Raw genomic sequence first — 25,768 nt, forward strand, 5'->3', positions numbered from 1 at the left:
CAGCATTTGCTTCCAAACCTGCCACATTCATCAAACAAAGCCTGGATTTCTTACTAGGAATAGATCACAAATAATTCAAACTATCATATCTTCCACTTTACGAGATGCCCATTATGCAACTCCTACATTCACCAGTTCCCTGGTATTATATACATAAATACGACTAAAGTTCTTATTTATAGGACCTTGTGCAACCTTATATCCAAGAGTCCAAGACTAGACTGCCAACCAAAGAACGCCCTTGTTAAGAGAAAATGCACAGTTTTCAACTTCGGTCTCATAATGCATCCTCTAGTAAGGCCATGCAGATGAATCTGTGTTTTATCATTGAAACATGGCTGCATTTTAAATACCCTACATAGGCCTCAAGGAGGCCACAACTTTCAAGTACAAAGCTCCATTGGGAATCTATGCACTCCACCTTCAAGCAGAACATTTTTATACCTGTCATCTCATTTGAGAACATTAATTCATATTAACAAATTGAGAAATCATTTTGACAAGAACGGACATAAACAATCTCTTCCTTCCCCCACCACCAACACTCCCCCCCCTAAAAAGTAAAAAAACTCAAAAGACAGCACTAAATTAAGTGAGGGCTCAAAACCCTGCTGCAATGCCACCAATCTTTCATGCCTGATTGACAAATGCATTTCGTGAATTCATCTTAAACAAGTAAAATTCCAATGTGAATCACCTCAAGTATATAACATAAAGGCAGTTGAGGCTCATAGATATCACTGTCTTGGATCGTGTTTAGAAGCCACAAACCTTTCCGTCTTCTACCTCATTCTAAACAATTCAACTCTTATGTTTATAACATGGGAAACAGATGCTGGCTCAGGAGACCTGCCGCAGGAAAGTCCTACAGAGCTATGGCTGCCACACCCAGCAGAGTAAAACCCCAAGATCTCATTCTAAACAATTCAACTTTATCACAGAATTTTAAGATCATTTTCAATAAGCAACACTCAACATGATCTTGAGTTGTAGAAAAAAAAAATCATGAGTAAAAATGCAACTAAGCACAGTGGAATTAAAGATAGCAAGAGGACATCGAGAAGGCATAATGATGCAATGCTATGGTGGACTCGGTACACACCGATCCACGATCCAGGATCCAAATGCACGCGGAAGCTTATACGATGTAGAGTCCGAATAGAACTATGGAAAAACATATTTTTGGGACCTGTGCACTCTGTTTCGACAGAGGTGGTCCAAATGAAAGTTGTGCGCAACTCGCACAACTTTCCAACGAATCTAGACACACCAAATTCGGGGAAGGAACGATCGCTCCACGAACTCGACACCGGGACTGCTAAACAAGTCCAACACAGATTATCAAAATTCAGAGATAGACTGTTTAAAGGGATTTTTGACCCTTCAAACGTTGGAGTTTGAAAAAACTCACAACGGACGAAATGAAGGCCAGATCCAGACCTTTCCAGAACACTAGAGATCGCAATTTTCTGATGTTTTTACAATCCTCTACGAAATTTTGAATATCCAGAATGATATAAAAAAAAATATTGTTGCAGGAAATAACATTTAAGTATTCAATGACAACAGAAATTGATATTTTCGAAATACAAAGACAATGATTCAATAAAATCACCAAACATGAAAGATGTGGGTTTCAATCTTAGCTTTTCACATAATAAAAAATTTCTAATTTTCATGCAGGGGATCTTCAGTTAACGACAAAATACCGAACACTACTAGGAGTGTTCTGAACCAAATTAATAACAGTGGATCACTGTCAGTCCGATACTTTGACAACAATTTTCAGGACCTTAAATGACAGAATCATGAAATAGTCTTAACTACAAAGTTGAAGACAATCTTCTTAGCTTTTCAGAAAGCTAAAGAACGTCCAAATCAGGTCAGTATCGAGACCGATACGACCGTTTCTTTGAAGGTGTCTCTGACGAACCGAGACAACGATTTTACGAAATTTATTGAAATAACGAGTTTTAAATCACACTGAATATTCTGAGAATTAACTTGATTGAGCAATCCGATTTTTAACATAAAAATGATCTAATCATGCATTCAAAAGAGTCAATGAACTAGTCACACTTTCAGCAAGATGAAACGATCAACATAAGTTTCATATGATCAAAGTAAACAAACAAAATGAAGAACCCGCGATTATCCGATTTGAAGTTGGAATGACCGTCGTTGGGAAGCAATCGACGCCACAATAAATGAGCCATGAACGGAGGTGTCGAAATCTCAGCCACCACGAAGAAGTTTAGATCAGCCTCAAAGAATGAAACCACCCACGAGTTCCACTTCCACACTCACAAGGTGATACACGATTTCACCATCTTCTCCAAGCAACCTTCCACCAAACATCCACACTCAAAAAGTTTTTCTCAAGTACCAACCACACAAAAAACTTGAATTTCCTCACTCTAGCACCAGTCACACAACCAAAAACGAAAATGAAGAAGCCCCTAACCCCTTGGTCGACCTCCCTAGTTAAGGGCTTAGGTTGCTTGGGAAGAGCTACAATAAAGAGACCTTGGGCCTTCTCAAGCTTTGCACAAAAAATGAGTGTGCAAGCCTAGATTTTGTTAAATGCTAATAACTCCACTAACAGTTCATTTTTGACTTTGGGCTGGTCAACATAAATTCAAATGAGGTTCAAGATAGACCACACTAAAGTGGCGCCACCTAGGACCCCCTTCATGAAGACGGATCAAGATCCGGATCCAAATAGGTTGCGAATTGGATCCTGCACCAACACCAAGAGAGAAGCGAATTTGCAAAAAAATAAAAACTACCCTTGGACCCCATACACCCTCTAGTACCACAAAAAGATCCTACAGGGTACCAGAACTATCCGGATCCGTAGAATTCGGTTCCTAAAAAAATAAAAATAAAAATTACATAAAATAACTATTGCTAAAACAAAGTCCAAAATATGATTCCTCAACGGAATCGAGACAATAAAAGGAGCACGATGAACATCGGCTAACTGAGAGATCCACAAGGACCAGGGACGTCCTGCAAGCGTGTGGATCACCTTGGGTAGCGATGTCCGGAACGGGTCTGGATATTTGAATTTGGATCCAAATTCGCTTCTGTCTCTAGATGCTCTGCATCACATAACCTCTCTCTCTCTCTCTCTCTCTCTCTCTCTCTCTCTCTCTCTCTCTCTGAGTTGGGAGCAACAAGATTGTAAGAAGCAAATGAACTGATAATTCAAACTCAACTCATCCAGACCTTGACAATGACACAACTCGAGGTGCCAGCAGAGAAGTCCTGGGATGCAACTACAAAAAATCTTGAGCATAAGAGAAGGATGGTATCCCACTCGAGGATAGCATTAAAACAACCAAGAAGCAGAAACTAGAATTAACTAAATGTGCAAGCTACTTGGATCAAACAAAGGTTGTCAGACTCGACATCATCAATACTTTGCACATGATAAGGTTCATGAATGCAGGCTACTAATCAAGTCACTCATCTCGTATGCCACACTAAAACCTCAGGCACAAGAAAAATATAGGAAGCTGTGGAAAAGTCTGTGTTAAGTTGGATCACATACAATTTTCCTTCCAAAACCTGATGTGAACACCCCTAAGTTAAAGAAATACCAGGTTATGTGTGAAGCTCAATCTTTTCAAACTCTAATCCAAACAGTGTTTGATGATAGACTTGGTTATCAAAACCCCAATGTAGTCACCAAGCTTACTACAAGTTCATTCAAGTATGGATCACCAATAAAATTTTCCTTCCAAAATCTTATGTGAACACTCCTGAGTTTAAAGGAATACCAGTTTATGTGCGAGCCTCAACCTTTTCAAACTCTAAATCTAAACAAAGTGTTTGATGACAGACTTGATTATCAAAAAACCAATTTAATCACCAAGCTTAAATCAAGGTTACAAGTGCACTGCACCATAGAAGTCTATGGAGATCAGGTAAGGCCACACCATATAGATGTCAAATATAAGGGCAACCTTTACAAATGTTCCAAGAGACTTTGGGAGAGTAAAGAAAAAAAGCAGTCATAACGAAATACCCAAGGTAAACCCAAAAAATGAGGTCTCCATAGCCATGCTTGACTTGGAACTTGACTCAGCACATGCACACAAGCCCCTTCCCCCCCCCCCCCCCCCACCACCCACCCACACACACACACACATAAACAACCCAGTCACCCAGTTGGTTAATTTAGTGAGTCAGTCAACTCAAGCAATTCTTCGGTGAGTTTAGCCAAGAACCTCATCAATCCACTGGGTTGTCTAGGCTTAGTGCCAAGTTGAGTCGGGTGTCATTGGGTTCAACTCAGCAGGTTTTAAAAACATGGAAGTGCCTAACCAAACTCCCTGGAGGCTGAAAAGAAACTCCATAGCCAAAAAAATAATCAAATGATATCTGGGAAATACATATCTAGATTAACATATTTAATTTCAGATCAAAGTCGGTCCTTGCCAACTTTTGCACAAAGAAAAACTCAATCTACAAGTCTGCCACCATTTGAGAGATTGAGAAGAACTGGTGGTTCCAGATAGCATTCATGCTATCAATATCCTTATGATACCAATGCTATCCAAGATTTCTTGACCAGGGAGAATGGCTGAATCACAAAGTGTGACCAAGCAAGGAATAACTGGTGCATGATATATGAGCTAATATGGTGAACAGCATCAATAAGATAAAATATGCTGCCTTATACAGATACAATTCACTTCACTTTGGAGATAAGGATGAGAAGCGCAAAAAATAAGAGCCCTAGAGACGAACAACTGAAGAATTGCAAAGCCCACCAGGCTAAGGAGAACTGCATTTCAATATCCTCCACCTTAAGGGGCCTCTTGGGATGCATCACATTTTTCATACATGTCAAAATTACTACGAAAGAGGTAATGTGCCTTGAACCCGCTAAGAATTTTATTGTGAAATAAAATATCTTATAGTTCAACTTTTAAAATTTTCAATTATTTCATTATCGTTTTCCATGACCAATCAGCTTACATGAAATCTGCTAACGTTCATAACCATCATCCTCGTTTATGGTTTCCAAATCTAACATGGAAGGATAAGATCCTATCCAACCCTCAGGTGCTGTAAAGGCATCAAAATCAATAACTATATGCGTACCAAAAGTCAGGGATGATTGAATTTAAGCATTCCAATAAAATTAGCCCCCAGGGAATGGTTAAACGCTATGATAAAATTTATAGAACCCATATTTTCTAACCAAGCAAGGTAACAATTCAATAACACAAACGTGATTTTTCATCACAAATTAATGAAACAATGTTGTAATGGACTTGAAAACAAAGAAAATGAACCACTTTACAACAGAAAATGCAAAGAGAAGATCGAACAAATGATCATCTGTCCACCAAATATGGAACTCACTAAGAGAACCCATAGACAACAAGCAGTTTACATAAGCAAGCACCATAAACGACTACCCATTTGCCAACTATAACACGGTTCAAAACCCATAAACACCATTATTTCACATCAAAATAAGAAAAACATACTCAATTCCATTAAAAATCACTGAGAAGAACATAGATATCAAACATTTTTCGAACAAGGAAAAAGGAAAGAAAGACCCCGAATTCGCATCTATCATTGATTCTACTGCAAACCACGCATAAAATCCAAATCCATCGCGGTACATCAAAATTCGAACCCTCAACAACATTAATCCTCAATTCCATCGTGAAAAGCAATGGAAACACCAAAAACCAACTACCCAGAAAAGATTAGAATCACCAGGATCACTGGTTTCGGGAAGAAGAGAGCTTGAGGCATTCGCTCTGGCACCTCCGCAGGCAGACGTCGTTCCAATTGGGGACGTGGTGCGGGTGGACGCAGACTGTCCGGGCGCAGGCGTCCGCGCAGGCGTCGAGCTCGGAGACGCCGCAGACAGTGACACAGGTGTCCAGCGTCGGGTCCTTGGAGAAGGCCCCCACCTTCTTCAGCATCCGCTTGGACGTGCAGACCCTCTCGCACACGAAGACGTCCTCTGAGCTCTTCTTCTTGATCTTCTGCTCCTCCACCGCCTTCCTCTTCCTCATCCTCGCCGCCTGCGCCGCTGCCACCGCCGGTATCGCCACCCCCACCACCACCCACAACAAATCCACCATCCTTCTTCTTCCTCTACACGGAGGCCCCTTCCCAACTTGGAAGTTTTGCCCTTCTTTCTCTCTTATTGTTAGTGTGCTTTCTTCTTCAGCAAATTTACCCTGCAGGAGGTCTCTGTGGTGTGTGTTCCCATGGGGTTTTAGAAGAGGGGAAGGGAAGGAGGGAGGTGAGAGAAAAATGGGACCATCCCAAGTTTCTCTTTTCTCTTGTTTTTCTTAGAGAGAGAGAGAGAGAGAGAGAGAGAGAGAGAGTATATGTGATCTGGATCCGGGCCCAACATTCAGATTGAGATCCTGACATGGCTGGCTTCCATTTACCAACTTACCCTAGGTTGGGAAGATTCGGATCCGAACCAAACATGTGATTTATCCAATTGGAAAATCCTCTTTCGGACCCGGGCAAAAAAACTTCATTAAGTTTTTTTGCCGTTTACTGAAAAACAATCATTTGTTTGAGTAACAATTTGATAAAAAACTTTTGGTTGATATTGTGATTGTCCAAACAGTTGAAAAGCTGGTTTATGAAACTGACAAATCCTTTGATATTCCAAGTTTTGTCACAAATATCGTTCATAACTTCCTATAATGAGAATAACATGTTTGATATTTTTATATGTGAAATTTTGTCAAAAAATAGATTTTCAAAAAATCACGATATTTTTTAAAGAATGAGATTTTTTACCATGAATATAAAATTATAGAAGGGACTTGGATACCCAGATTGGAGAAACACAAAATCCATTGAAGCGACCATATAAAGTTGACACCCACTAATGACGCTAACACAGTCCATTGTCCACTCTTATCAGGTGGGTCAGAGGATAGGTGAAGTTATTACACCTGACAGCCCAAGGCCAGCTCCAGTTCAGCTTATGTCAAGTTGCATAACATACAGAGCTAAGCCAAGGACCTAGTCCGATGTAGGTGCTTTTGAAAGGCCTGGTCAGGCGTTTGTTACACCTAGATCCAAGGAAAATTGGTTCCCAATGAGGAAGGTGTGAATCCGTTTTTGGTGAGAAAGATACTTTTTTGCATTTCTTACATATTTCTCATTGGTTTTTGAAAAAAAAAGCCCGCTTTCTTACGAAAAAAAAGACTTTCATATAAGGCATGAAACAAACGCCTTCTCAAATAAGTTACAGCAAGCCCAATGAGCATGTCACCGAGCGGAAACTTTCCATTCCATGTAGACAGCAATCAACACAAACTCACAATTTATTCAAGTACAGTTACGGTGGATTAGCCAAGCTCCTCTAATATCATTAAACGACGGTCCAAGCTTTGGAAACATTTAAAAAATATTGTTTATTTTCACCAAATTCAGAAGGGTCCCATATTTGTCTTTTTTGGTGCAAACGTGTAAAGTTGTGCCGCCAAGAACCATTAGAAAGATGATATACAACAAGCTTCAGCCTCTGATGGTTAATATCATTACATAAAACATAATTTACAGACGGGTGTAGTATTGATGCACTCGGTCCACACATCCTGCTTCTGGTGAAACCAGTAAGCATCGGCAGACTTCATCATGGGCTCACTTCAACAAATGCCTGTGAAAGAAGAATTGCACTCCCCAAATACTGTAACCAGTCCCAAATTTGTATTTCTTGGTCACTGTTCTTCACTGTTCTCTTTCTGACCTGATGCTAAATCAAAATTGAATCTTCCATGGCTCCCAAAGGAGCTCTCCTCCCATGAACCAGCATATTCTGCATTGCAAGAGGCAGAATCAGCCTTCTTTCCAATCTGTTTGGTTGGTGAATACGATGGCGACTCCACCCTTCGCCTCTTGTGCGAATCCGAAGATGAGGCTGAAACTTGTGGCAGTTTGTCATCAGATGGGAGTGGATCAAAAGGCTCGCTTCCTTTGAGCAACCCCCCAAGTTTCTGCTGCTCCTCAATGATTTTCTGCAGGTACTTTCCCTGTGCTTCAATTCTCAACTGCAACTGCCTCTGCACCTGTAAGGGAGGACAAAGAAGTCATGAGCACATCCAGGTATAGATGATAAGGTTTTTATGAGGGTTTCGTATAGAGCTGCTGTACACAACAGGATGTAAACCATACTAAATTGAAGGTTCTATTTTATCGGTTCTGCCTTGGCATGACTCATGCATACAGTCATACGCCATGTTTCTACACGACAGACTGGTGAAGTATTTCAAAAGTTCTACAGGCATAATTTTAGACCAATGAAGATCACATGAATTACATGAAGAGATGGACTAAAAGATGTGGAACAAATGGGAAACATTCAATACTGTGTATACCACACACACACACACACAGAGAGAGAGAGAGAGAGAGAGAGAGAGAGAGAGTGAACTCACGTTTGACAGATTATTTGTAAAAGTAACACTAACTAAGCCAAAAGAACTTAGGTTCTATTCTTGGCAGGACCCAGGTTACCCTAACTTGCGGGGAAAAAAGGCTTCAAGATATGAACAACATATTACAAACATTGTTGATATCTAAAAATATCATGATTTTTATGTGAGAAAATAAGAAAATGGTATTGGGTTGAATCAGATAGCTGGATGGTTAGGTTGCACTATCATAAACAACGGGGCCTGAGGGCCAAATCCCACGCGGTTATGTCCCAGCTTGCCTATAAAAAAGAATGTATTTTCTAGAGTTTGAAAAGTGAAAACATTGCTAATTTTAAAAATATGAAGAAAATATTACACGAATATTTTGAAAATATAGGGAGATATCAGCAGAAAAAAATTGTGGTGTTTCCCCCCTTTTTTTAAACAAAGATTTTGCGTTGGCTCAGTATAAGTCTAACATTCCCTTTTCGTTTGTTATTGATAGTTCCCCACTTTCTAGAAAAGGTACCTTCTTGATTTTCCTACTCTATAAAATGTCTGTCACTGAGATTTTCCTGAGATATATGGGAAAACAAATATTTTCCACTCTTGACCAACTGATCTGAACAAAAGTACTATTTTCTTTGTAGGGGCAGAAAAGACAAACCTCAAGTTGTTCATGCAATCGCTTCTGCACCTCCATCTGGATCCTCAATGATTCATTGATTTGTAAACCTCTGAAATATCAAATGGTACACAATGCTAAGTTTCAGATGCATCATTGGAAACATGCACGTCAGTTTCCAACTTATGAAGAAACTATGTCAACAAAAAAACTGAACTAAAGACTATAGCCTATTGAATCTATATATCATAGATTCCAACAAAACCATGTCAAGGTCTGTAGGATAACTTCACAAGCACTTAACAGAAAAGGGCCTTCTCTTCCCGCAAAAATTAGCTACTCACAGATATCACATACTAAAAATAATAATAATAAACTTCTTTTACTTACTGTGAACATTCCATGTCAGAAAGGGCATCAGCAGGACCTTTCGTTTCATCCTTTAAACCTGAAACTCACATATGCATCTGAAATTAAGCTCCAAGGAAAAATCACCTTTTGACAGACTGTGTAACCTCCTCAACCGTCAAAATTTCTTAGAATAGAAAGTACACATCACACATAGGAATGCAGTAATCATAAACAAGAAATTACAATGGTAGGTATTTACCATCTGCTGGAGATTCTGGAATGAACTTCGCTAGTCGATACTTCTACACATTAAAAGAAGACACAATGGGGAACCAAACTAATGAGAATTACCAATTTAAAATTATCCTGAATACGCTATGCTGAAAAAGGAAATGGCCAATGGGCCTACCTGTAAATGACTTTTGACATGATAGATGGTCAGCCCAGGCACACCCATCACCCTTAAGACACCTTTCGGTGTTGCTCCTATAACAGCCATTATGAAACAAGTAAAAAAGTAATAATAATGATGGAGACATCAACATGCCAACTATGTCACATCGGTACGGGTACGGGTACGACACGGCGAATTCAAAAAATGCGGGTAGAGGGACATAGCTAATATATATATATATATATATTAAAAAGATGCTGTCATTCACGACTGGGTCTGGATCTCAGTATCCAGACCCAATTCGTTTTATCTAACTCTTGTTTTATTTAAACACATGCTCATTAATGGCATGTTGTAATTTTAACATATCATGTAATGGGTATTTTCGTACCCTAACTATTGTTCTTGTGTATACTTAATGAGAAAAGCAAGCAACCGAATACCCTATTGGGTTTTCTGCAGCCACCGACGCCTCTCTCCCTCTCTACTCTTCTTCCTCTTGTGATTGACGGTGGAATACCATTTTTTAACATGGTATCAGAGCTTTAGATCCTTCATTGAAGATCGTGACCTCCTAGAGCATTCAGTCCAGCCCCTTTGTTCTCTTATAAGGTATTTTTCTTTTCTTCTTTTCCCCAGTGTTTTAAAACTCGCAGAGTCAACTCGTTGACTCGGCTCGGCTCGCCCCTCCAGCGAGTCAACCTGGCAAGGCAAACTCGGTTTGCCAAAACTCGGGCTTGACTCGGGCCTGACTCGGCTTGACTCGGCCTGACTCGGGCGAGTTTTGGGATGTTTGAAATTTGTTTTTTGAGTTTCGAAATATATAAGTACATATATTTTAACAAGGGTTACCCCCAGATTTTGTATAAAAAAGAAAATTTGTGCCTATGGGAAGTCACATTTAGGTTTCATCATCCATTTGTTATGTGAACAAGCATTGTACATATTCAAATATTAGTAGTCTTTTTATAGTTGTGCCATTAATATATTTCCTGCATAGTTTTATACATGAGAAAATTGCTTATTTATGTTGATATTGGGCATTCTGTAAACTTTCAATATGCACATATATCCCTGTTTTACATTTATGGATTTGTTAGAGAGAGAATTAAAACTTTTAAAACAAGCTAGCATATATGATTGGCCATTTTAGGAACCTTAGGTAGTAGCAGACTGAACTCATGGTGACCAAATCCTCTAATTCAAGTCATGAATTAGTCAAAGTGCTTGTATAGATATCAAATTCAATTATTCAAGCAAACCTCTATAGCTCTTTGCAGTTGTTTTTATATTCTTACAGACATTTGGAGACTATGTTTACAAAAAAACATGGTTTCAGACAAATTATATATTGTTTTTCTTTTAAAATCAAAAGTTAACAAAACCCGGTCCGAGTCACCGAGTTGACCCGCCGAGTCATGAGTCAATAAAGAACGAGTCGAGTTCCGAGTCACGGGTTTTAAAACCTTGCTTTTCCCTTCACAATCCAATTCGATTTCTTCTTCTCCTGTTTGTTTCTTTTCTCACTGTTTTCTTTTCTCTTTCATCCTGTTGCATCTTGATTTCACCCCTACAATACTCTTACCTAACCACGCAATATCGAAATCCATGTTTGCGTGATTTCAAAGATTGAAATCACGTCAAACTCGTCCTTTCCTTTCTCCCATATTGGCGTCAGTACATAATCTGACTTGAATACAATCCTTGTTCTGCCTTGATTGATTAACATCACTCTATCTTTGTTCTACTTTGAAAATTTTCCTTTTAGAAAGAAGACATGTTAAAGAAAACACATTATTTTCATATTAACGTGTTTTCTTACTAATTGAATATTTATTTTTCTTCAGAGCAGTTTTTCTTTACTACATATTCTGCCTCGGGTCTGCAAGTTAAAAACAAAAAAAGGCAGCCGAGTTCTCTAAAATTCAATTATCTGTTCTAATTTTTTATTTTGTTTGCTCTAAAGTGACTTCTCTTTCCGGTCTCTTAATCCTCCTCGTTTTTCGCTCTTCATTGACTATGGATTTAATCTCTTCTTCGCAATCTAGCCTTTCTTCCAACTTTCTCAGTCAGCTTGTGTCTGAGAAGCTTAACAATTCCAATTTTCTAACCTGGAAGAGACAAATCATCCCATTCATAAGGAGTCAGGATCTTTCCGGACATCTGGATGGCTCTGTTCCTGTTCCTCCAGAGTTCATATCACAAGAAGGCAAGAATGGGGAGAGTGACACTTCAATTACCTTTGTTAGAAATCCAGAGCATGTATGAAGCGAGATCAGGCTTTGGTTGCCTACATTACTTCCACTCTGTCATAGGAGGTGCTTCCGGCAATCCCAGATGATTGCTCAGCTATGCAGGTGTGACATCGTTTTGTTCAGACATATTCTCAAGTTTCTCATACTAGAATTTTATTTTTAAGGAAATAGTTTCAAATGTTGAGGAAGGACTCCATGATTGACATGGAGAAATTAAACAAAATGAAGACTATCACGGATCAATTAGCCATCGTGGGTTGTGCAGTCAGTGACAAAGATAAGATGCAACAAACTTTGAGCGGGTTGGGACCCGATTATCACATGATGGTTACTTCTTTGTTGTGTTTGCCAAAATTACCTACATTTAAAAACTTTCGTGCTAAGCTCTTACAATATAAGATGACCTTGAAGGGATTCTCCGAAGGTATTCACAACCCCATTGGAGCACATGATGTTCTTGCCATAGGAGTTACCTATGGTCGAGGACGTGACAGGTATGAATCTCGAGAAAGGGAAGGTCAAGAGAAGAATGGACAAGGAGCCCGTGGAATATTACCTAATCCCAATATGCCTCTTAATCTGCAAAGGCAAAGGACAATACCTACTTGCTTTCTCTGCAACAAAAAGAGGCACATCAAAGCAAATTGTTGGTATAACCCGCAAAATAGAGGAAACAATTGAAGACAAGAAAGGGCACAGATACATTGAAGAATACTGGAGAAGTCAAAGAGTTGTTATCTGCCTTGGCTGAATTGAATATCAAACAGAATGATAAGGTACTTGGTATGTTGATTCTGGTATAGCCACTCATGTCATTGATGATGCTGGTAAGCTCCTAAATCTTGTTCCTTATGTTGATAGAAATAGTATTGTCACTAGAGATGGGTCTCATCACCATATTTCGCACATTGAAAATTTTGTAATTCCTATGTCCAACTCTTCTCTTGCTCTTTCAAATGTCATTCATGCTTTTAATATCAAGAAAAATATTATTTCAGTCTCTAAGCTTGTCGATGACATTAATGCTTCAGTTGAATTTACTCTTTTTTTTGTTCATGTTAAGGACCTTCACACGAGGGAAACACTCGCTAAAGGAAAACGACAAGGAAATATGTATGTGTTCCAAGAGAATTTTTCATCTCATGTTCAATCTGTTGATTCCATCTTGAAGCTCAAATCATTGTCATCATCTTCAGTTCCTCGTGAGGGTGTTCTTAATAATTTTTTATGTATTGAGCTACATCTTTGGCATAGTCGTCTGGATCATTGTAGTAGTCGTTTTATTGATAAGCTTGTTTCAAGCAATCTTATTCACAAGTCAAGTCTGCATTTAAGTGTCGATAATAAAAAATGTTCTAGTTGTCTTCAGTATAAGAGTCATGTTCTTCCATTAATAAAAGAGCTTCAAGACCATTTGAAATTATATGTTCTGATGTTTGGGGTCCGACTCCAGTTCCTTCCATGTCTGGCACTAAATATTATCTCATTTTTGTTAATAGCTATTCTCGATATACATGGATTTTCTTTATGAAAAGTAAATCTGAAACCTTCAAATTGTTTTAAATTTTTTATTCCTTTATTATCAAACTGTGAGAATATTACTTGTTTCCAATGTGATGGAGGGGGTGAGTTCTCTTCCAATGACTTTATTAATTTCCTCTAGACAAATGGAATCAGTAGGCAGGTGTCTTGCCCTCATATCCCTTAACAGAATGAGATTGTTGAATGGAAGCATCGCCATATTGTCGAAAGTGCAATAAGCATGATGCATGATAGTAATCTTCCAGTTAACTTCTAGGCAGAGGCTTTTCATACAACAACCTATGTTATAAATCGTTTGCCCATGAACATCTTGGAAAACAAATCACCCTATTTCTCTTTGCATGGTGTGCATTCAAATTATCATGATTTGCGTGTATTCGGGTGTGTATGTTATGTTCATGTTGACAGTTCAATGCGGCACAAGTTTCAGGATAAAGCCTTAAATTGCAGATTTATGGGGTATACTGATGATTACAAAGGCTACAGATGCTATAATCCCGTGAGCAAGCACATCAAAATATCCAGAAATGTTGTGTTTGACGAATCAAATTTTGGTCATAATGCTAACACTCCTCCTCAAATTGAAGTTTATCACCCTTAGTTGAACTCATATCTCTTTTCTAGTATTGATGGTGTTTGTTCTTCTGAATGTAATCAAAGAGATGAATGAAGCGTATCTATCGTTGCACCAAGGACTCAAGAAAATGTGATTTCAGGACCACTATTGGCCCCCTAAAGGTATAAAGGCATTGTTTACTCTCGACGTGAGAAGGAGATACCTCCTAGCTCTAATCAGGAGCAGAATTCTCCTTCTGTTTCCATTCAATCACCTGCTCACAGAAGGTCTACCCGACCTCGACATCCTATTAATAGGTAGGTTAGTTATTAGAACTTCACGATGGATTTTCAACTCTTCTTAACTTCTTTAGGCAATGAAGATCAACCCACAACATTTTATGAAGCAATAAATTCTAAGAGATGGATTGAAGTTATGAACGAAGAAATGAAGGCTCTTCATGAGTGTGGCACTTGGGATATTGTTCCCAGACCACACAATCGAAATGTGGTTGAGTCAAAGTGGGTGTATAAGCTAAAGTATAAGCCAGATGGTACTATCCAACGATACAAGGCTAGGCTGGTTGCCAAAGGATTCACACAGGAGCAAGGACAAGACTATGATGAGACCTTCAATCCGATCGTGAAAATGGGCATTGTCCACATCGTACTATCATTGGTTGTTGAGCACCAGTGGACTCTCAGCCAACTGGATGTGAAAAATGTGTTTTTACATGAAACTCTAAAGGAAGAAGTATACACGGAGCAGCCCACTGGGTATGCAGAAGGGAATTCTAAAGAATATGTGTGCAGGTTAAAGAGATCTATATATTGTTTGAAGCAGGCATTTCGATCTTGGTTTGACAGTTTTTCTCTTGAAGTAGAAAAATATGGCTTTAGTCGGTCTCTTCTTGACCATTCTCTTTTCATATTCAAATGCAAAGATATAGTTACCCTGTTATTGATATATGTTGATGACATTATCATTACAGGTAACTCTAATGAACATATTGAACAGGTTAAAGAATTTTTGAACCATAGATTTAAGATGAAGGATCTTGGTAAACTACAATACTTTCTTGGAGTACAAGTTGACAGGATTCCTGAAGGCATGACACTTACTCAACATAAGTATACCGCTGATGTTCTTAGCAAGGCAGGTATAAGAGATTGTAAGCCTCTAAGCACACCCAGTGTACTTAATCAGAAACTCAATTCCCAAGATGGAGATTTGTATGAGGATCCTACAGGATATCGTAGGATAGTAGGAATGCTTCAGTATCTTACCTTCACTCGGCCTGACATTGTCTATTCTGTCAATCAGGTATCTCAGTTCATGCATGAACCGCACATTGGGCATATGAAAGATGTTAAACGCATTCTTCAAAATTTGAAGGAAACTATTAGAGATGGTCTTCTGTACAGAAAAAATATGCATGGTCATCACATGCATGAACTTCTTACTTACACAGATGCAGATTGGGCAAGGAGACCCAAATGAGCGTAAGTCAGTCTCAGGATACTGTGTTTTTATTGGCCTAAACCTTGTCTACTAGAGCAGTAGAAAACAAAATGTCATAGCTAGGTCGAGCACAGAAGCTGAATATAGATCAATGGCAGCTGCTACAGCCGAAGTAACATGGATCAGACACCTGTTGACATAAGTAGGAGAATTGATTTCTAAAAGCATTTTCTTTGTGACAATCAAAGTGCTATCAACATGTCATTCAATCCTATCTGCCACAGTCGCGCCAAACATATTGAAATTGATCAACGTTTTGTAAGACAAAAGGTCGAAGAGAAGAAAATTGAACCAGAATACGTACGGACTGCTTATCAAGTTGTTGACTTGTTTACCAAAGAACTTATCAAGGATATATTTTGGATGTTTGTTCATTGTTCAAAACCATGTACAACTTGAGGGAGGGTGAAAAGACGCTGTCATTCACGAGGATCCAGACCCAATTTGTTTTATCTAACTCTTGTTTTATTTAAACACATGCTCATTAATAACATGTTGCAATTTTAACATATCATGTAATGGGTATTTTTGTACCCTAACTATTGTTCTTGTATATACTTAACGAGAAAAGCAAGCAACCGAATACCCTATTGGGTTTTCTACAGCCACTAGCGCCTCTCTCCCTCTCTACTCTTCTTCCTCTTGTGATTGACGGTGGAATACCATTTTCAAACATTATATATATATATATATATATATATATATATATATATATATATATATTACCCATGTCCCTCTACCCGCATTTTTTGAATTTGTCGTGTCGTACCCGCACTCGTACCGATGTGTGTGTGTGTGGAGGGGGGAGAGGGAGGATGTTCGTTTTATTTAAAATATTTAAAAATGTATCAATGGGCTGTTTGTGTTTTTTAAAGGTTTTACGAAACAAAAAGAGAGAGAGAGAGTTTTTAGTTTTCGGGTTGGGTCCAGGTTGGACCCGACCTGATCCAGGCCCAGCACGTACCCGTGTCGTGCCGTGCCTGGTACCCGTCCCCATGTCGATGTGGGTACATGGGCCACTTACATAGCATGTCGAAAATAGAACATAAGCTACGAAGTACAAGCCACAGCTACAGCCGAACCATGGTGCAACGCCATGAATGTTCAATTAAACAAAAAGTTAATATGAAAGGAAAATTGCAGCTTTCCCAGGACATTAAACCACTTTAAATCTATGACACATGGATACCGCTGCAGATAAGGGGATACAACTATCTTTACGAAGTTTTCAATTCGAGTGATATATAGGGGGGATAGAACAGGAATTAAAATGGAGTATCTATGTGACAGCTTTAAATGCATGTAGGGAACAAGATTCACATGAAATATGGGTAACATGTAGTCAAATTAAACTTTATAACTCGATAGAAAATACCCACTTTCTGGTCCACCAAGTTGGGCAATAGCCTCGACAAAACGTTCATGAAGATCTGAAGTCCATCTTAACCTCTGTTTGCCAGATCCTCCAGGAGTAGTTGAATTGCTTAGTGTAGATCCTCCAAGAACTCCAATATTTGCAAGCTGCTCATCCCCCTGGGGCTTATGGGACACCAAACCCATCCCTGAGATCTCCTTTGTGTGGTACATTTGTTCAACATACTGCAAGATGAGAAACAGCAGTCTAGGTTTTATTATAAAATGACAAGACCTAGTAGTCCAACAGATCATATAATGTTCGAGTTCATAAGGACCATCCATACTAAGAATCCACCAAATAACATGCTAAACTTTCATCATCCAGCATCTGGCACATCATTAAAACCTCACAGCTTGTTGAAGACTTCAACAATAGAAAAAATAAATGACATTCTGCATGTAGACTAAATATTACAATGCATAAATATATCTCTTAAACTATCTGGGACATAAAAATAAAAACTTCCATCGCTAATGAAGGATACAGATGGTGAATGGTGCAGGAAAGTGATGGATGCCTTATATACTGCCTTGAGCTTATGTAGATCCAATCATCAATTTTAAGTTCTAGTCATCTGGATCTGTTTGACGTAGTCTACGTATTAGCTTGGCAGGTTTAATTGAAGTCACCAAGTCGTGTGATCTAAATTTTAAAGAATGGAAAGAACAATTATCCAAATTGCACTAATATAATCTACCAACATGATGGGATGAGTGTCTGCATGCATGTTTTCACTAGTCTTGCCGTTTTTCCTAAATTCTTTCTGATTGCATCAAGACAACCTTTCTCACTAGGTTCATTACAGACCAGCATGCAATATGCCGAAAGTTTTTTATTTGACACTCTAATTTATATCCTTTATTGACAGTATTTATGAATGCTCACTATGTATTAAAATTTTAATCATATCACCCACTCTTACTCCATACACACCACAAGGGACACATACTACATGCACTGCTTATTCCTAGTTTCAGCACCATATAAGAGTGTTTTCTTACTATGGCCTCGAAGAATGCTTTTCAATCTAAAAACATCAAAGAATACTAACTTATATGCACTTCATGTATCCAGCGCTAAATCTATAATTGATATGTTCATTACACCAAGATGCGATGTGGATAAGAGTTATTAACTGGAAAGATGGGTTGATGCCTGAAATTTACTGTTTTTGCATTAGCATGTGTGCATGCTTACTCGTATAGAGAAACACATCTCAGGAAGAAGGGGAAGGACCTCCAACAGTTCAATGCAATTTCATTAGCAATTAAGCCTAGACAATATGAAAAATGAGGGTGTGCTATCTGCAAATCATCATCTGTGTTAAATTGTACATATACATGTTATATATATATATATATATATATATATATATATATATATATATATATATATATATAATATATGTGGGACCAAGACAAACTTGTTGACTTGCTCCCAACAGCTAGAATTTTAGACATTGGGGGGTCCCTCTCTCCCTTCTTGTGCTCTCTCTCTTCCTCTCTTTTGGCTCTCTTCTCTCTTTATCGTGTGTAAATAGGGGTGTTTTCCCCTTTGTAAAGCATGCTTTGGACTGCTTGATTCATGGAATAAATATATATTTTTTATATTGTGTTCATTCTTGTGAGTGTCTCTTTCGTGGGATTTGTGAGTGTGTTCCTTAGAGAACACTTTTGTGATTATCCACTCTAGTTAGCAGACTTTTGGTTCATGATTAAAGACTCCTTGCATCTTTACATGGTACCAAAGCTTGGCTCTATTTTATTCTCATTCAAGTATTCTTAGTTGAGACATTGGTGGAGTGTCTGTGATATCATGATCGAGTGCTTGCATGGTATCAGTGGATTGCTTGTATTCTCTATTTTGTTCTCTCTCCCATCTTCTCTTTATCCCTTTCTCTACTCATCTCTTGTAAAATGAATGACAATGAAAATGTTACAATTAAACCCTCAGAATGATTTTAACTATGTAATATGGGATTTTATTATGAAGCACTTATTTGGAAAAAAGGGTAGTGGGGACTAATATATGGATTTGATCAGAAACCCAAGCTAATCCTCACCAAGGTAGAATGTGAGAAAGAGGTACCTCTAACGGAGAATGAGAAGATCAAAGCTATAGCCACTTATGAGAAGTGGAAGGAATGGAGGATGGGATATGCCAAGATTATGTCTTGGCTCATTAGTAGTGTGGATGCTATGTCACATGGATTCGACCAGCAGGGTGCCGCACCTGCGTCGACGCGATGCGACTCGGGTGCAGGTGCGGCACCCGATGCGGTCAAGCCGACCCTAGGTGCGACACACCCAGGATCATAAATGTCCAAATCTCGACTTAAAAAAAATGCTTTTAAAAAATAGTGTTACTGTTGTTAACTGTTAAAAATTATATATATAATTATATATATATATACCCTTCCGCACCCACACCTATGTGACATAGTGTGGATGTTAAAAAGTATTATAGCCTTGCCAAATTTGAACATGCTAACAAGGCTTGGGATTATCTTAAGAGAATGTATTCTCTTTAGGATATTGCACATGTGTGCAAGATAGAGTCGGGACCATGACCCAAAGGGATAGAAGTATTAGATAATACTATAACGATCCATTCGAACTTTGGGAAGAATTGGTTCTTCTAGAGCAAAAATGGCATTGTACCAAAGATATAGAACTCCGCCAAAGACAAGTGGATGTAGAGCATTTTTATCAATTTATCAACGAACTTAGACCGGAATTTGAATCTACCAAATCAATTCTTCTACATAGAGAAAAAGTTCCCTCTATTGAAGATACTATAAAAGAGTTGAGTACAAAGAAAAATAGATTGAAAAAGCGTGTAACTAAAAGTGAGGATGATTCGGTCTTGGTCGTCTCTAGACTGGGAAATTACATATGTGCATATAAACCACCTCATTATAGAAGACAAGGCAATGACTATGACATTAGAAAAACTATTTGACATCATTGTCATGAACCAGGACATATTAGGCCCCAATGTCCTAAACTAAGAGGGGCATTAGAAAAGAAGGTTGCTTCTGTTGGCTCTCCACAAAAGTTAAATGATATTTTTGCATCTCGAGATTCATCAATTGGAAGCATGTCTCTGTCTCAATTAGTGGAAGCATTTCAGCAACTTCTCAAAGGAGAGTCTTCTTCAACTAGAGTTGTTGTTTCATCTTATTTCATGTTTCATCTTATTTCAACCCCGGTAAATTTTTTTAGCTTCTTGATTTCGGTGCATCTTTTTACATGACTCCAAATAATGATATTTTATTTGAATATCATAACAACTCAAGTGTCTCAAATGTTTTTACGGTTGATGGTACATCTCCTCAAATTGAAGGAATAAGAAATTTTGAAAATGATCTTTTAAACTCAAAGAAAAAATTATTCCAAAGGTTCATTACATCCCTAAACTAAAATCTTTTATTCGTCTCTCAAATATCCGATTATAGTTGTAATATTTTCTTCTCTTCAAATGGATGTTTGGTGCAGGCAGGGAAGCTGATTGGGCAAACCCATAGAGAAATAGGTCTCTACTATATGGATTTTTTGGAGATGCCTAAAGATGTTTTTTGTTGTAATGTACAAAAATTAGATTTAAATATATGGCATAAAAATTAGGACATCCAAATGTATCTAAAATCCAATATTTTTCAAATTTGAAAATTTTCTGTAATCTTAATGACTTCTCTTGTGAAGATTATGTTCTTGAAAAAATGAAGAAATTACTATTTAATGATAGAACTTTTGTTTCATCTAGACAACTTGAGTTAGTTCATTCAAATGTTTGGGGTCTAACACCTATATTATTTAAAGGTGGATATTCATATTATATCATATTTGTGAACGATTTTACTAGACACACTTGGATATAATTCCTTAAGCATAAATCTGAAGTCTTTTTTCACTTTCAAAATTTTCATAAGTTGGTTAAAAATAAGTTTGAAAATAAAATCTCTATATTTTATACTGATTCAGGAAGAGAATTTGTATCAAATGATTTTAAAGATTATCCTAAACTTCATGGCATCACACATCAAAGATCTTAATCTCAAACACCACAACAAAATGGTTTAGCAGAAAGAAAACATAGGCACATCATTGAAAGCTCAAGAACCTTGCTTATTGCTAGTCATGTGCCTAAGATCTTTTGGACAGAAGTTGTCTTAACAGTTGTTTATCTTATAAACAGAATGCCATCATCCTCTTTATAAAATATTTCACCAATTAAACTTGTTAAACTCTCTCTGGACTATACTAGATTACGAATCTTTGGTTGCAAATATTTTATATTAACCAACAAAAATGACAAGCTTTCCTTGTGCCTTTGTTGGTTATACCGACAACCAAAAGGGGTATCGATGTTATGATCCTAAGACTGAAAATTTATATATTTCTACTAATGTAACCTTTTTGAAAAAATAAAATTTCTTTGATAAAGATCAAGCTAAGGAAGTAATCGAGTACTCATTTTTATTTGATCTTGGTTTCAACCAAGATATTGATAATTATGATTTTGAAAATGTTGTTGAATCAAGAGATAGTGAGTCTCTTGATGAAGTACCTCATGATAATCAAACTTGTTTACAATACTCTAGACGAGAATGTCCAAAAACTCCATGTGCACTTGAAAATTTCTCTAATTTAGGTGAAGAACTGCAAACTAGGAAATCATCTAGAGTTTCAAAGCCTTCATCAAAATTTGTTTCATATGACTTTTTCGTCTAAATATCAAGCATGCATAGCCTTACTTCACTCATATGTAGAACCCTCATCTTATTCTCAAGCCAAAGAACACGTTGAATGGGTAAAGCCATGAGGGTAGAACTAGATGCATTAAAAAATGCTCAAACTTGGTTTATTTGAGATCTTCCATAGGTAAAGAAACCCATACGTTGTAGGTGGGTATATAATGTAAAAATCAAGAGTGATGGGACCCTTGAGAGATATAAAGTTAGGCTAGTTGCGGATATGCGCAAGAATATGACATACATTATGAAGAAACTTTTGTACCAGTTGCCCGCATGACCACAATTAGAACCCTCATTGCAGTTGTTTCAATTAAAAATTGATACATTTATCAAATGAATGTTAAAAATGCATTTTTAAATGGCAATCTCATGGAAGAAGTGTACATGGAAGTGCCTCCAGGTATGGGCATACCTCAAGGAAAGGCTCTTCGCCTACATAAGGCATTGTATGGTTTGAAACACGCTCCTAAAGCTTGGGAACAAGGAGTTCAACATATTAAAAATATTCTTAAAACTAGTTTTGAAATAACTGATTTGGGTTTTCAATGTTATTTTCTAGGAATAGAAGTTGCTTATTTACCTAGAGGGTACTTATTATCTCAGTCTAAGTTTGCTTCTGATATTGTTCTCAAGTCTGGTATATCATATGACAAGGAGGTTGACACTCCTAAAGTAACAAATGTCAAAATGAAAATTGATGATGGGGAGCCTCTAGATGATCCAACTCCTATGTCACAGAGACTCTTCAACTATGTGTCGCACTTGCATCGCACCTGCATCCGATGCGGTCAACCTGACCCTGGGTGTAGTCAACGCACCCAGGGTCATTTATGTCCAACTTTTGGACATATATATATATATATATATATATATATATATATACCGCACCCCCGCACCCAAGTTTTTTGAAAGTGCCGCACCCGCACCCATGTGACATAGTCCGACTCCTTATAGACATCTCATCGAAGCTCTTTCTTACTTGACAATTAGTAGACCTGATATAGCACACGTTGTATGCACAACTAGTCAATTTTAACATACTCCTATATATGTTCACATGAGAGTTGTTTTGTTTATTATTAGATATCTCAAAAATTATATTTCTAGAGGCTTGTTGATGTCTTCCTCGTCTGCATTAGATTTACATGCATATACAGATGCAGACTGAGGAGGTGATCCTAATAATAGGCACTCAACCAAAGGTTTTTGTGAATTTTTGATCTCTTGGAGGTGCAAAAAGCAACATAAGGTCTCTCTCTCCAAACTGAAGCCGAGTACCGAGTCATGTTTATTACCACAATAGAGGTGGTCTGGCTGAGAAGATTGTTGGCAGATATAGCAATCAAGATTCTAGGAGCTTCAAAGATGTGTTGCGACAACAAGAGTGTTATCTACATTGCCAACAACAATACTTTTCATAAAAGAATAAAGCACATCGAGATGGACTGCCATTTTGTTCGAGAGAAATATCTTCAAAGAACTATTAATTTGCCCTATGTCACATTTGAATACCAATTGGCAGACTTTTTTTTACCAAACATCTCTCTGCTCCTAAGTTTCATCCTTTTAGGCAAACTTTCGATTATCCTACCATAAGTTTGAAGGGGAGTGTTAAATTGTATATATATATATATATATATATATATATATATATATATATATATATATATATATATATATATATATGTGGGACCAAGTCAAACTTGTTTACTTGCTCCCAACGGTTGGAATTCTAGCCAGCCTTTGGGAGGTCCCCCTCTCCCTTCTTATGCTCTCTTTCCCTCTCTTTTAGCTCTCTCTTCTCTCTTTATTGTGTATAAATAGGAGTGTTTTCCCCCTTTGTAAAGCATGCTTTTGCACACTTGATTTATGAAATAAATATATTTTTTTTATATTGTGTTCATTCTTGTGAGTGTCTCCTTCATGGGATTTATGAGTGTGTTCCTTAGAGAACACTTTTGTGATTATCCACTCTAGTTAGTGTACTTTTGGTTCATGATTAAAGACTCTTTGCATCTTTACAGTAATTACTAGAGATTCCTACCCAATACCAGATATTTCCTACAAAGATTTTGATGCATTGTCCCTAACATGAATATGAAGATGTTTTCAAACTGAGGGAGGCACCAAAAGCCCTTCATTAGACCCTTGAGTAGAATGTCAGGCTATGAAGACTGTTAACACCTAAAGTTTGTCACTTGAACATCATGGTTATCCGCAAAAAGTAATGGGAGGCACTATGTTATATGGAGAAAATACAACTCAGCCTATTCAACAAGTGTACACATTTTAACAAAGTTCAGCTGCGAGCAAAAGACCTTCTTCCACGGCCCCAAACATCTGTGGCAGTCGCCCAACTTTTATATAGGAAATAACAACAAAGTAGATCTGAATTTACATCCCCACCTTAATAATTTCCCATTAATGTTTCGTGTTCTGATTTTTCAAAATACCTAAAATTTTCCAACTATTGCTCCACGAAAAGAATCCCTACAATTGGTTGAAAAATCACCTTCATAGTGACCAGGCGGAACAGTAAATGCTTCATGATTCAAAATCAACCGTGCTTGCTAACGAATGAGAATGTTGGGATTCTCCAGATACTAAATCAAAACACCATATTTGCAGTACCCTATTTTGTCCAGAAAACTCGAAAAACAAATCTATTTAATTTTTGTTTACGCTAATTCATGCCCTCCCAGCAAGAATTCACCTAACCGTCCGTTCGTTTGTTAAGCAATCAACAAGAAATGTACATCAAAGAAAAATTCGAAGCTACATCTAATTCAGAAACAAAGAAAACTATCCAGGCAAAAAACAAACCTAACACTACTCGTCCACTAGAAGAAACCAACTCAAATCCATCCAACTGAACCACAAACCAATCACAATCAAGATTTTCCATCCGAACAAAAGAATCAAAATCAAGAATTACCCCAAGAAGAAGAAAAACGCAACTGCAGAATCCAACCGCTCACGAAACCCCTAGAGCTACCGGCGCAAGTCCCGCTCTCCTCTCGCCCGACGAACACCGATCCACTGCAAGCACGAAGGAGCCCGTCGATGCCTCATCCTCCCCACTCCAAACCCTAGTCCTAACCCCCATCAATCGAACGAAATCTGCCTCATCCGTGAGGAAGATTCCAGAACGATCTCAGAGAGTGGAAAATTGGAGAGAGAGAGAGAGAGAGAGATTAGGGTTTCCTGCGACCCCCCAAATTTGCAGAGTCCGCTCTGTGCCTTGTGATTTTGGCTCTGCCTTGATGGTCGCGTGTGACGGACGTCGCTCGGGGATAGTTTACTGAAAATCGCATAATTTATCATTTATTTACGGGAAGGATATGGACTTGTAGGTTACTAGTCATTTGACGACCTATTTCTTATATTGATGTTTCAGAAAACACGCTTGGTCTTGGTCCTTCTCCATCCTTAAAGATCTCGTTATGGGCTCTCAATTTGTTAAGTTTTCTATAAAAAATGACGCTGGGTTTTGGAGATGTTGGCTTTCATGGGCATGGTGGCAGATTTGGAAGGAGTGAAATGGCAAAATTTTCAAGGATAAGTATAACGATGTGGGTCGAATTCTCCTGGCCATTCAATCGGACATGTTTCATTCGGCCCGCGCAGCGTGGCCGAATCAGGACATAAAGTGGATTGGGGCTCGCCTTCTCAGACCTTTTTTTACAAGACTGATCTCGTAACTTCTCTATCTTTTCTATATATTCATCTCAAACCTGTATGACGGATCCACTTCTTGTATGTGGCTTAATAATATCTTTCTTATTTCTTCTAAACAAAAAAAGAAAATACACTAGGTCCTAAAATCATTTCAATTGACCTTTAATTAGTTAATTGATTGAAACGATTCAAACAATTGGTTCATTTTAACAAAAGAACATAATGAGTTGTTTTGTTAAGAAAAGTGAAG

General features: G+C 37.9%; 1 protein-coding gene and 1 pseudogene across 3 annotated transcripts; both read right to left on the bottom strand.

Moving 5' to 3' along the window:
- Positions 1-5,496: 5,496 nt before the first annotated feature.
- On the bottom strand, positions 5,497-6,325 carry LOC149836468 (uncharacterized protein At5g64816 pseudogene; annotated as a pseudogene). Its single transcript, XR_016432019.1, has one exon. The product of XR_016432019.1 is annotated as an uncharacterized protein At5g64816 pseudogene (transcript).
- Positions 6,326-7,406: 1,081 nt separating this feature from the next.
- LOC149836469 (myb family transcription factor PHL7-like) lies at positions 7,407-25,059 on the bottom strand. 2 transcript variants are annotated; one of them, XM_090005366.1, is made up of 7 exons: positions 24,776-25,059; positions 17,047-17,266; positions 9,809-9,885; positions 9,659-9,701; positions 9,439-9,496; positions 9,091-9,160; positions 7,407-8,075 (listed from the first exon to the last, which is right to left on the bottom strand). In XM_090005366.1, the coding sequence occupies exons 2-7, from the start codon at positions 17,252-17,254 to the stop codon at positions 7,728-7,730; spliced, it is 804 nt and encodes a 267-aa protein (XP_089861492.1). In that variant the 5' UTR covers positions 17,255-17,266; positions 24,776-25,059; the 3' UTR covers positions 7,407-7,727. The 2 variants fall into 2 exon arrangements, with proteins under 2 accessions (XP_089861492.1, XP_089861494.1); XM_090005368.1 differs by lacking the exons at positions 9,659-9,701; positions 9,809-9,885 and having other exon boundaries at positions 24,776-25,052.
- Between the last annotated feature and the right edge of the window lie 709 nt (positions 25,060-25,768).

This window comes from Nuphar pumila, chromosome 5 (genome assembly GCF_984573655.1).
Source record: "Nuphar pumila chromosome 5, dmNupPumi1.hap1.1, whole genome shotgun sequence".
Lineage (NCBI taxonomy): Eukaryota > Viridiplantae > Streptophyta > Magnoliopsida > Nymphaeales > Nymphaeaceae > Nuphar > Nuphar pumila.